Here is a 12,296-nt window from a genome sequence, read left to right on the forward strand (position 1 = left end):
TTACGCTCCATAGCGTGGGTCTGGACCATTCTAGGACTCAGGTGGGGTCGGCCCACAGAGGATGAGCCGTTTGAGAGCAGCTGCTTAGTCATCTTCTCTTAAATTATTTACGCTTGGGAAGGAACATTCTATACCCAAAGAGCTTGTGCGGAGGTCCACCAGCTGTGAATGTCCCTTACACGACAGCAACAGGCTTCATCCCTGATGAATGTTGTAAACAGGACAGCCTCTTAGAGAGAGAAAGACAGACAGACAGACAGACCAGGCCCTGCCCTTGGGTGCTTCCATCGAGACAGACCTGGTCAGAGCTGGTGAGGGCCGCTGGGATCAGGGCAAGAGGAAGGAGGTGGGTCTACACGGCGTTAGCAAGCCTCCTAGCTCCGAAGCGGAACAGTGGCTGGAGGAAGTGGTTTTCTGAGTCGCTAATACATCACATGCTATGAAACCTGTAAAATAGGAAAGGGCGGACGACGACAGTTGTCCCTGCCAGCAATTCCTGTCTCCGGGCGCTGCTTCCACACCCTTCCCGAGACACTGTCGGCACGTGCGGACAGACCCTTTTCTGACACCATGTGTGGGGTCGTTCAGTACAGGTGGCTCTGGGGTTTGCCTTTTCACTTCCCGCGCGGTCTCAGAGGTAAGGAGAACGGGGCAGCCTGTTGCGCCTGTCAGGGAGCCATGACTGCGTGGATGTCCCATCCCCGTGTTAGCCCCTTCCCTGTCGGTGAGCGTCTGCGTCTCCAGTCTCTGCTTTTAAAAGCACCAGGTAACGAACGACCCCACACACTCGTCCTTTAGCAATGCCACAGCTACATCTACGGGAGGAAGCCCCAGAAGCGGGTCGCTGGGTCGGGGAGCACGTGCGTCTGTAGTTTTGGTAGATGTTTCCAGAATGCCTCCACAGAAACCCATACTTGTCCCGGCTTCTGGAAACAACTCTGAGGGTGTGTTTTGAGCCAGAGTCCGAGCTGGGTCTGGGAGTAGAGGGACAGGCAGGATGGAGGAGCCGGTTTGATTGTCCCCGTGTTTGGACAGTGAGTCCGCCTTAACATGGAGAACCAAGACCCCCACAGGGGCTTCGCCTGAGAGGCTCTCACAGGTTGTCAGAACACGGTTAGTGGCTCAAACTTTGAGTCCAAATGCCCCCCACCCACCTCTGTTTCACTGGTCTGTTGAGTCTCCAGCTCTCGCCCCCAGGAAGCACCCACGGGGTCGGGGCAAGTGTTGGGAGCACAAAACATAAAATTCTCTCTTCACCTATGACGTGAGAACTAGCCTGTTCTGGGCCGCTCTGTGAGGAACCAGGCTAGTGGGCCAGCAGAGGACTCTCGCTGGGAGAACCGTGGAAGGACGGGCCCCGACCCCTGGGGACCTGAGGCCCACGGGGTGCCGGGCCCCACAAACAAAGTAGGACAAGGGCTTCCCTTTTCTGCTCTGCAGCAGAACCCTCTGAAAGGCCCAGCCACACCCCCCTGAGCCTTGGTTGTCATCCTCAGTCCTCACCGTTCTGTGGGCATCACTGGGGAGCACTGAAGCCATGACACTGGGGACGGGCCCAGACATGGGCCAGGCAGCTCCTCTGTCACCCTGCCTGCCAGACCACTCCCACCCCTCCCCCAGCAGCTGGAACCCACCAGATCTCCTGCTCTGGAGCCTCCCTCTCCTTCCTCCCCCACCCCCAAGCCCCACCTCAAAATGGGCTTTGCTTCTCCAGACTTTTGAGGGAAAACTTCTGGTTCTAAAAGAGTTGGGGGCTGGGGTGCCTGGGTGGCTCAGTGGGTTAAAGCCTCTGCCTTCGGCTCAGGTCATGATCCCGGGGTCCTGGGATCGAGCCCCACATCGGGCTCTCTGCTCCGCAGGGTGCCTGCTTCCTCCTCTCTCTCTCTGCTTCTCTGCCTACTTATGATCTCTGTCTGTCAAATAAATAAATAAAATCTTAAAAAAAAAAAAGAGTTGGGGGCTTTTTTGTTGGAGGCCGTTGCTATATTAAGTTCTGAGACCCACAAAACCATGGGTGATCGAGTGTTCTCTCTCCCACTTTCACCTAGACCTGCCTCCCAGAGGTCAGCCCAGGGCCTGGAGCAGGGCTTCCCACTTGGGATGGCTTCATGGGAAAGGGGGTTCCCTAGAGATGACACCCCTCCTTTCATTGGTTCCTTCCCAAATTCCCACCAGGGAAATTATGTACCACCCCCCACACACTCTCGGGGCACAGGAGGGAGAGAAGATGCCAGTGGAGCCTGGGCCTCACACCCTTCCGGGCTCCCTTCTCTCACCTTGCCTGTTGGGTGTTGAGCATCTCCTAGGTGCCTTCCCCTCACCAGGGCAGCACCGGCCACTGTGGGGACCCAAAAGGCAAACCAGAACCCCCACCCCAGAGACAGATGGGGGATTTTGTGGGGGGACAGGAGACTTACAAACTTCCACATTTGGTTTTAGCATTAAATAGCGTGTGGTGACCCCATGGTCTGCAGTAAGCGTGGGATGTTCTCATGAGGGGTCACAGGGCTGGGAGTCAGGAGAAAGGGTTGGTTGAATCAACTCCCAAGGAACAGAGGTTCCTCTGGGGAGCAAAGTCGGGAGCAGAGAAGGGAGCACACGTGCACAGGGACTGTGGACTGTGGGGAGAGGGGCTGGAATTCGGGACAGAGCAGCTCCGCTCTGTAGGCTGCTGCGTCCTTGTCTGTGTCAGAGCAGCGAATAGCAAGTAGGTAGCCCTTGGTACTGTCGTCTTTGCTTTGATTCCCATGGCTTAAAATTTTTAAATACCAAATTTAAAACAAAAAGTTTACTTAGTTTTCCATCAATGTGAGATACCAGACCCAAATCCAGATTCTGCTTCTCTTGGTAAACAAATCAATGTCCAACAGCTTGACTCGATGAGTTTTCTAGAGCTGCCATAACGAAGTACCTCCCGCCGGGTGGCCTAAAACAAGGGAAGCTTGTTCTCTCCCATTTAAGAGGTTAGAGGTCTGAAGCCAAGGTGTCAGCCGGGCTGTCCTCCCTCTGAGACCCTGGAAAGTCCTTCCCTGCTGCTGGCTTCTGACTTTCTCCTTGGCCCATAGATGCGTCGCTCCATATGACATGGCTTCTCCTCTGAGGATGATCTAGGTGTCCATGTCTCTCCTTATAAGGACCCTGGTCTCACTGAGTTAAGAGCCAGGCTGACTCTAGTGTGACCTCATTTTAACTCGATGACGTGTGCAAAGACCCTATTTCCAAATCCTCACAGGTGCTGGGGGTTAAGATTTCAACCCAGCTATTTGGGGGACGCAACACAGGAACAGATATAGATACAAACAGACTTGTCCCCGACATTCAGAATTTAATAACGCAGACCCTTGCCATTTGAGGAAGAGCATTCCCGGCCTTCCTCTGCCTCAGCCAGACTTCTGACAGCGCTCTCCGGTCTCCTCCGCAGCTTCCGGCCTCTCGTCCTCTCCGTCGACACCCACCCAGGTGGTCAAGCAGCACACCTTTCCTCTCGAGTCCTACAAGCAAGAGCCCGAGCGACTGGAAAATCGCATCTACGCCTCATCTTCCCCTCCAGACACAGGCCAGAGGTACTGCCCGTCCTCCTTCCAGGGCACCGCCAGGCCTCCAGTGGCCTCGCCGACACACCATGCCTCCCCCAGAACCGTAAGTCTGGCCTCGTCCTGCGGCCCCGGGCACCAGGCATTGGGGGGTGGGGGGGACGCGGAAGAAGACACTGCGCCCCCCTGACGCGTTGGGTGTGTTTTGTCACGAGTCCCGGGCTGAGGAAGAGACACTGAGGGCGCCACAAGGCAAAGGGAAACTACACAGAAAGTGGTAGCGTCTGGACCCTGACCAGAAATTGTGTCTTGCCTTGGCCTCTTAAGATGTCCATCACTAAAAGCTTTATTTGAATTTTTCTGGATTGGGATCTGAGAGAGCTGTGTCCCTGAAGCCCATCCATGTGATTGGGACTGTGGGGTCTGGTGGCTCTGGTGGATCCCTGGGGCTGCTGGAACGAGGTGGCGTGAACCGGGGGACTCAAAAGACCCAGAAGCTACTGCCTCATAGCTCCAGAGGCTGGAGGTCTGAAGTCCTGGTTTGGGCAGGACCGTGCTCCCCGCGAAGTCTCTAGCAGGGACAATCCTTCCCTGGCTCTTCCAGCTTCTGGGAGCCCCGGGTGATCCTTGGCTTGTAGCAGCCTCGCTCCGGTCTCTGCCTCTGTCCTCACATGGTCGTGGGCCCACGTCTGTGTGTCTACGATGTCCTCTTCTTATGAGGACAGCACTCGTGTCGGGTCAGGGCCCAGCCTGCTCCCATGTGACCTCGTCTGCGCTCGATCACATCCGCAGACACCTTATTGCCAAAGGAGGTCTTGGTCACAGGCCTCAGACGCTAAGACCTCACCATCAGACACTGTCCGACCACAAGCGTTGTTATCTTTGGAGAGCAAGAAGGCGTGTTTGTCACGCAGGGGACATGCCAGCGCTGTCCTCCTCGTTCTTTCAGCGATTCCTTTATGAGATGGAGGCTTCCCAGAGTGTTGTCTGAGGTGCCGGGGACCAGATGCAAGTGTTGTTCCTGCCTTCTGGGACTTCCTGTCTTACTGGGAACAGGGTGACACTCAGATGGAAGAGTTAAGTCAAAGCAGAAAGGAGGTTGCGGGGCGGTGGGGGTCTGCGCTAGAGGAGGCAGGGAAGGGAAGCGCAGTGGTCCGGTGCGGGCCGCCCAGGAAGCTGGGCCTTGCGTCAGTGGTGGGGTTGGACTGAGGGGGAGGTGAAGGGAAAGGCTTCCAGAGAAGAAAAGTTGCCATGACTTGAGTGGGAATAAGAGAAGATCTAGAAAGGCTCTCCTGGGCGTTTCAAAAAGAGGCTTGGTTATACAGGTAATGGAACAAAAAAGAATCTAAAAAGGGAACAGTGAGGCGACCCAGATTGTCAAAAGCAGGAAGCGACTACTCCCCTAGGGCTGGAGGGGCCATGAGAGGTGGCGGGGTTTCCAGAGTCCGTCCGAGGGGAGTCGAACCCCGTGCATCTGCCCGGCTGAGGCTACAGAGAAGCAGCCACTGGCCAGAGATGCCCTTTGAGGGAGATAAAAATCCTGGTGTCTCCGCCACTTCCTCCCTCCAGCCTTGGGACAGACCTACCCAGAAGCCTATGGACTAGGCCGTCTGGGACAGAAAGAGCCTGTGGGGGCTGGGACCGGCAGAGACGACGGAAGAGGGAGGTGACCAGCACAGGGGCTTCCAAGGGCAAGGGAGATGTGAAAGTCTCAGGATACTGGCTTCTTCTCATTGATGAGTGATACTTGGTAGAATAAGCCCATTTAGGAAGAGATGCCAACTTGCAGCGAAAACCGTTCTTCAGGGTTTAGATCACTGGAAGTGATGGTGACATCAGTTGTCCGTGACGGCAGAAGTTTGCTCCTGGCCTTTCCCGATTTAAAGAACAGAGAATCCAGAGAGTGCTGTCCGTCCAAAGTTAGGTTTCCCTCTGACGACAACGACTGGGAAGTGGTGTTCTCAGCTGTTTAAACCTCCCACAACTCAGAAGCCTGCATCCTTCCAGGATTTCTGAGGCGGTTCTGGGGCCAGAGTGCCTGTGTCCTCAGCTGTGTCCCACACTCAACGACAGACATGCCATGGGCCCTGGTCAGGGCCTGCGATCCCACACACGCGGCCGACACCGAGTGTGACATCTCAGTGACATTTCAGCGACCTTCCAAGTGTCCTGAGGGGAGGACCAAGGGGTGGTCATTCCGTACATGGGCTCTTACTTGGGCTTAAAAAGGGAGGACATCCTGACACGTGCTGCAGTGTAGATGGTCCCTGGGGACATTACATGGAGCGAAATAAGACAGTCGTACAAGGACGAAGCCAGGTGATCGCACGTGTCTGAGGACCCCAGGGTGGTCAGATTCATAGACACAGAAAATAGAAGGGTCGGCAGCAGGGGCTGGACAGGGTTAACTGGGGAGTCGTCGTTCAGTGGGGGAAGTTTTGATTCGGGAAGATGAAAAAGTTCTGAAGATGTTGAGGGTGATGGTGTGAATATACCCAATATCCCCGAATCGTACGCTTAAAAACGGTTAAAATGGTTTATTTTATATTATGTACAATTTTTTACTACAATTTTTTAAAAAAGTGATCCAGACAGGACTACAGTGTTCATATAGTTCAGACTTCAAGAAATCAGGGTGAGGTTCCCCACTTACACTCTGCAGGGATACATTTCAAAATCGGAAGACAGTGTCCCCACGGGCTCCCCGACCTCAGACAGGCCTGACCCCTCCGGTCAGCTTTATCACCCGAGGCGTCCCGGGGCCCCTGTCATGGCCTCTGCAGCCATCGGGGGCTGGACTGTCCACTTTGCCGGAGGGCTGGTGGTCGTTTCAACTTCATACAAAGTTCACTTCTTTGTCATTAGACTATGCCGATCGTCTGTAAGCGATGTGCTAAGTTCCTCAAGAGCTTGGCTGATTTCATGAACTTGGCGACCGACTCGATCTTCACCGGAGAAATGTGATTTCTTAAAGACTAGAAATCGTTTCAGCTTGAAAATATTTAGATATAATTTGTCCCTGTCCTTTGGAACAAAAAGATGCTTTCTGTGAACATTGAGCCCAAAGCTCACTTTTATAAAATGTGTTCTCATGAGTCTTCTTCTAAAATTGGAATGGGGATAAAGGTAATTAGTTTGTCTTTGGTCGAAAGTACTCATTTATTTACTCAGCAAAGACTCACAACTGCTGTGTGTCAGGAACTGCTCAGAGAGGGCAAGCGGGTGACAACCGTGTGAGGAAGAGACATGTTTGTCCTTGTCACTACTCGATTAATGGCGCACTATGCATGGGAGGGCTTAAAAAACAGCTAATGGCCAGCTGAACAAAGAAGGGGGTTTGTCTCTCTGGGGGATGCAGGCAGGTTAATAACCTCAATGGAGTTTGGTGAAACCTGGGTGGTTAGGAAGGAAGAACACAGCCAGCCCAGTCTGGCTGAGCGGAAGAGCCAGTCCCAGAGGAAGTAGACATTCTTTCCCAGTAGAGAGCGATAACCAGCTTTGCATTTTATGATGCTCTGTCTGGATGGGTGTGGAAACGAGATTGGATATGAGTAGGACTGGAGCTCAGACGAGACACAGTGTGAAATTATCTGGGCCTGGCGGTAGCCAGGTAGAACGGAGTGACCAGTGCAAAGAAGTAAAGAGCATTTAAGAGGTTGAATTGAGAGGAATTTGGAATGCCGTGATTGATAGAGAAGAGTCAAGGATGATTCCAGAAGTTTCGCCTCAGGAAACTAGATGAATGGTAGTTGCATTTGCTAGGCTAGGGAATGGGGAGGGAAGAAGAGCCGGTTATGGGTGTGTGCGTGTGTGCGTGTGAGCCCGTGTGGGGTGTGCGGGTGTGCATAGGCACCCACACACGTGTGTGTTCAGGTGCTGGTGGTAGCTGCCTGTGGAACGTTCCAGAGGAGGTATCCAAAGCGCAGTTAGGTATGTGCGTCTGGAGCCACAAATTAAGATTGAAAATCGTCAGGATATGAACAGTAGTTTATGCCATGATCGTAGATGAAATCGTCCAGAAAAATATGTGGTAGTGAGAAGAGAGCCAGAAACACGCGGACATTTAGGGCACAAATGAAGGAAGAGGATTCTGGATTGCCTTGAAATGAGGTGGAAAACCAGGCAAACACAGTGGCACGGAAGCGAAAGGAACATTTTTCACGGTGTCTCGTGCATTCAGAGGGAAGGACCCGTGACGTCAGGTGCAGCAGGGTGACCTGCAATGTAAGGACTGAGGTCGGCCCTGATAGCTTTGGCAGGAATACTGTGGTCGAGCGCAGAATCCATGGAACGTGGGCCGGATGGTGGGGAGGAAAGAGGTGGGGATCTCTAGAGCAGATTGCTCGAGAACCCTGACTTTGCAGGGAAAGGGACGGGGCTGTCGCTTTTAGGTGGAGATGATGCCTTCTTCCTACAGATGGGAGCAGGTTTCAGCACTAATCAGGACAGGGTTAGTAAGAAGGAAGCAGGAAGAGACTGAAGGGAGAAGGCAAGCCGTGCGTTCTGCTCTTGTCAAGGAAATGGGTAAGAGTCCTTGGGTGGTGGGAGAGGTTGTCCTAGACTAGGGGAAGGACCGTCTTCTGTTGTGCTCAAGACTCGACGTGAAGGTATCAGAGGGATCAGTACTTTTCCGGTTCGCTTTCCGCAACAGTCATTCCCGTGCTCCTCCCCTTTCTCTTCTAGGAATTTCGCTCTTGACCTACATCTTGGGTCAGAGACCCTAGAAGCGGGATCCGGGGTGGGGTTGGGCTGCACGTCTGTTGGCTGAGTACAGAGTGCTCAGAATAAGCCCGTGGGTGCAGGGGGAGGAAAGAAGGAAGGTGAGCGTGCGGTTTGGATGAGACGTAGCCTCAGCCTGACGACGGGGGAGCCCTGGAGTATAAACTGTGCCAGAGTTTGCCCCGCCTGGAGGCAAGAAGGCTGGCCTTCCTCCCCTCACACCAAGCAGCCGTTAGTGTGGGGGTGCCCCGGGCTGAGGGAAATTCACCTCCCGCTGGGATGGCACCTGTCACCCAAGGACAATCCTAGAAGAAGGTTGTGGGGTTGAGCCCCCAGCAGCGGCCGCTGGGCCGGTGACAGGGACCCCAAGGCTCCGGCTGAGGCCCGGGTTCTCTGGCCTGGTCGGTTCCCGTATTGTAGCTGTGCCTCCATCGCCACATAACAAACTCCCCAAAACTTAAGACGGCAGCCGTGTCTTGAGCTCGCCATCCTGCGGACCGTGCGCGGCAGGCTGGCCGTTCTGCTCCTGGCCATGCTCGCTCACACGTCTGCGCTCGCTTACCAGGTTACTTGGCAGCGGGTCAGCCTCGAGAGGCCTCAGCTGGAATGTCTCACCTCGGCTCCGTGTGGTCTCCCCTCCCCCGGCAGAGGCTGTCGCAGACTAGTTCTTATGACAGTGGCACGATTCCAGGAGGCACGGGGGCAAGTCTTCCTGAGGCCCAGGCTCAGAACCAGCACCCTGACTCTTACCCGAGGTAGAATCTCTTTCCTCTCCCCTTGGAGCCAGACTGGGTTTTCTCCTTGCTTCGGCCGACAGGATGAAGCTGGAGTGACCAAGCCCCCTGCAGAGAGCCTGGCTGCAGGAAGAGGTGACGGGTGTGGGCCAGTTCTGAGATCTACCACACGCCTTATCACTTGATTTCAACAGCGGGGCCTGCAGCCGGACGCCACACGCTGGAGTGGAGAGGTTCATTTACCCCTGCCTGAGGAGTCTTATTTAACTCTTTCGAGAATATTTCCCTGAAAAGGTGGCTGCTGCCGTGTGTGTTCCCTGAGAAGCAGACTCCAGACAGAAATGAACGCGCAGGGTGTTCATTTGGAAGCCTTCTGAGGGTCAGGCCTGAGGGAGAGAGGAAGGAGGGAGGCGGGCCTGAGGGAGAAGCCGCCAGGCAGCGCTGTCTCAACCGGGTCCTCGGCCAACCCCCACTAAAACTGGGAGCACTGAAACTGGGGCAGCTCCCCAGACTTGTCCCAATTTGGGGCGAAGGAGCCAGGCCCTTCTACCCTGGCATCAACCAGTCATTACGATGGCAGCTCTCCTGGAAGGGCGTTCACCGTGGCCAAGCCAACTCTCCTCAGCCAAGGGCAGTGCTGGCTAATAGTTGAGTCCATCACTTGGCAGAGTCCCAATAGCTGGGTTGGGGGGTGGGTGAATCCTTCATTTCTGAAAGGGGATCTGAGTGGTACATCACAACCTCTAACCACAGACCTATTTACAGTCTCTACTTTATTCTTTCAATTTATGATCCCCAAATTCTGACAGGTGAAAATAAGGGGTATCATATTCCTTCTTATGATGTACTTAAAATATAACTAAACTGAAGAAAAGGGTTCAGGATGGTTGGTTGGGGATGCATGAAAAAGGTTTTATTAGGCCCAGGGTGAGAGGAACTAAGGCCCCAACCAGCACTGTCACCAATTCCCCGGCTGTGGGAGTGAGCCAGCACGAGCTGAATCCCAGCCCCAGCCTAGTCTTCAGATGATACTGTAGCCCCAGCCAATACCAGAGACCCAGAAGCACCCGTCTGAACGGCTCATGAATTCCTGACCCACAGAAGCCATAAGAAATAATGTATTATTCTGCTGCAGCTACTCTAACAAAATGTCACAGACTAGGGGTCTTAACAGAAATTCACTTCTCAGGGCCCTTGGTGCCTCAGTCGATTAAGCGTCTGTCTTCGGCTCAGGTCATGATCTTGGGGTCCTGGGATCAAGCCCCACAGAGGCTCCCTGCTCGGTGAGGAGTCTGCTTCTCCCTCTTCCTCTACGGTGCTTCCTGCTTGTGCTTGCGTGCTCTCTCCCTCATAAATGAATATGAAAACATATTTATAAAAAAAAAAAAAAGAAACTTATTTCTTATACTTCTGGGAGCCAGAAGTCCAGGATCAGGGTGTTGGCAGGATCCAGAGGCCTCCTTAGCTACAGATGCCACCTTCCCACTGTGTCCTCATGTGGTCTTTCTTCTGTGCACACACATCCCTGGGGTCTCTTCCTCCTCTTCTGAGGACACCAGTCCTATTGGATTAGGGCCCTACCCTATCACCTCACATAACCTTAGTCACTTCCTTAAAGGTCATGTCCCCTAACACAGTCACACTGGGGGTCAAGGGCTTCAGCCTATGAATTTGGAGGTGGGGTGGTGGGGGGGGACACAGTTCAGTGCATCACAGATAATAAATTACCATTACTCTCTTAAGCCACTGAGTTTTAGGGTTGTCTGTTACATCTCAAAAGATAACTAGTACCTGTTTTGTCATGTATTTGGGGAGATAATAAACTCAGAAGTTTGGGTTCTTTTTAAAAATTGACTGTCCTGGGGGGTGGCTCAGTGGGTTAAAGCTCTGCCTTTGGCTCGGATCATGGTCTCAGGGTCCTGGGATTGAGCCCTGCTTTGGGCTCTCTGCTCAGTGGGGAGCCTGCTTCCACCTCTCTCTCTGCCTGCCTCTCTGCCTACTTGTGATCTCTCTCTCTGTCAAATAAGTAAATATAACCTTTAAAAAAATAAATAAAAATTGACTGTCTTGTCACTGAATCAGTCCCCAAGATCCCTGCTTTTTCTAGTGTGAATATTTGGAAGGAAGTCACCAACAAGCCTTATAAGAAGGCTAGTTATTTGGAATAACTATTATTTGGAATAATTTCCAAATTAGTTACTTGGAATAATTACCTTTTTATTTTTTAAGATAGGAAAGCACTCTAAAAATCTAAAAATATTTCAAATCACTTGACATTAAGGAATAGATAAGATTTTATAGGCACTATTTGGTTTCTTATATTCCTCTTTGCCATTTGAAATATCAAATTACAACCTAATAAGGTCTTGGTGTTAAGGCCATCTGCCCAGAAACGGCAAACTAACAGTTCCAGAGTCCATTACTCACAGCAGATTAGATATTGTAAAAATAGTTTGGGAAAAATTCACATAGGGTCGAGGAGTGGGAGCGCCAGCGAGAACTGATTCATAAGGGGATTGGTTATCATGAGAGCCGTTGCTTACACAAGTGTTGTCAGTGTGTTGAAGAGGCAGGCGGGGAGTATCTACCCTCCCAGCTGTCAAAAGAAGGTATTATAATTGGCATCCTTCCTGGGTCCCTGCACTGGCAGGATCGTGACTCCGCAAGCAGAGAGAAGGCAGAGCCTGAATGAGAGAGATGTACTTGGCTGAGCGCTTGGTCTTGGTCTGTGGGATTCTTATTGATTCTGTTCCCCAGGGTAGCTGAGCTCCAAGAGAGGATGTTGAATCTTTTTACCTTGATTTTTCTTTAATTGGACAAATGCCCTACCTCTGTCACCTCCCCCACAACCCATGAGGGAAATGACTCATTCAATGGCTGTTTCCTAAGATGCCATCATTTGCCAGGCAGTGGGCTAGGCACCGAGTGCTGGGGACGTTTGAGAGCATTTCTGCGTCAAGAGTCACAGCAAGGGCAGGTCTCATGGAGGCAGGACCCCCAGAGCTAAAGCAGCTGGCAGGGGGGTGGGGGGGACCCTCCACCTCTTCCCTCATGGGCCACAGGCTAACAGATGGGGGATATGCACTTGGCATCATTGTGATGAAGGGTGAACATGTAAATTTCCCAGAGTGAGTTATTTTGCTGTCTTGGTTGATAGAGCCAAGTCTTCTATTGGTGAAATGTGCCATCGTGACAGCAACCGCTTTAAGATTCACTTTGAACTTGTCCACCCAAAAGGAGCAACCCTGGACAAAGCAGTGGTTGAAATATTGGTGTCCCATGGAGTTGGGAGCCTCACTGGAGTTTCTCA

The 12,296-nt window shown here is 52.6% G+C and overlaps 1 protein-coding gene across 4 annotated transcripts in view; it reads left to right on the forward strand.

Moving 5' to 3' along the window:
• PRKAG2 (protein kinase AMP-activated non-catalytic subunit gamma 2) overlaps positions 1-12,296 on the forward strand; it is a 244,449-nt gene that overhangs the window by 150,424 nt on the left and 81,729 nt on the right. For all 4 annotated transcript variants that reach the window (XM_032840244.1, XM_032840245.1, XM_032840246.1 and 1 more), the window contains one exon: positions 3,422-3,639. In XM_032840244.1, coding sequence (XP_032696135.1) covers positions 3,422-3,639 — 218 coding nt within the window. The remainder of the gene's footprint in view (positions 1-3,421; positions 3,640-12,296) is intronic.

The sequence above is a fragment of the Lontra canadensis genome, unplaced genomic scaffold (genome assembly GCF_010015895.1).
Source record: "Lontra canadensis isolate GAN:19392208 unplaced genomic scaffold, GSC_riverotter_1.0 scaffold111, whole genome shotgun sequence".
Lineage (NCBI taxonomy): Eukaryota > Metazoa > Chordata > Mammalia > Carnivora > Mustelidae > Lontra > Lontra canadensis.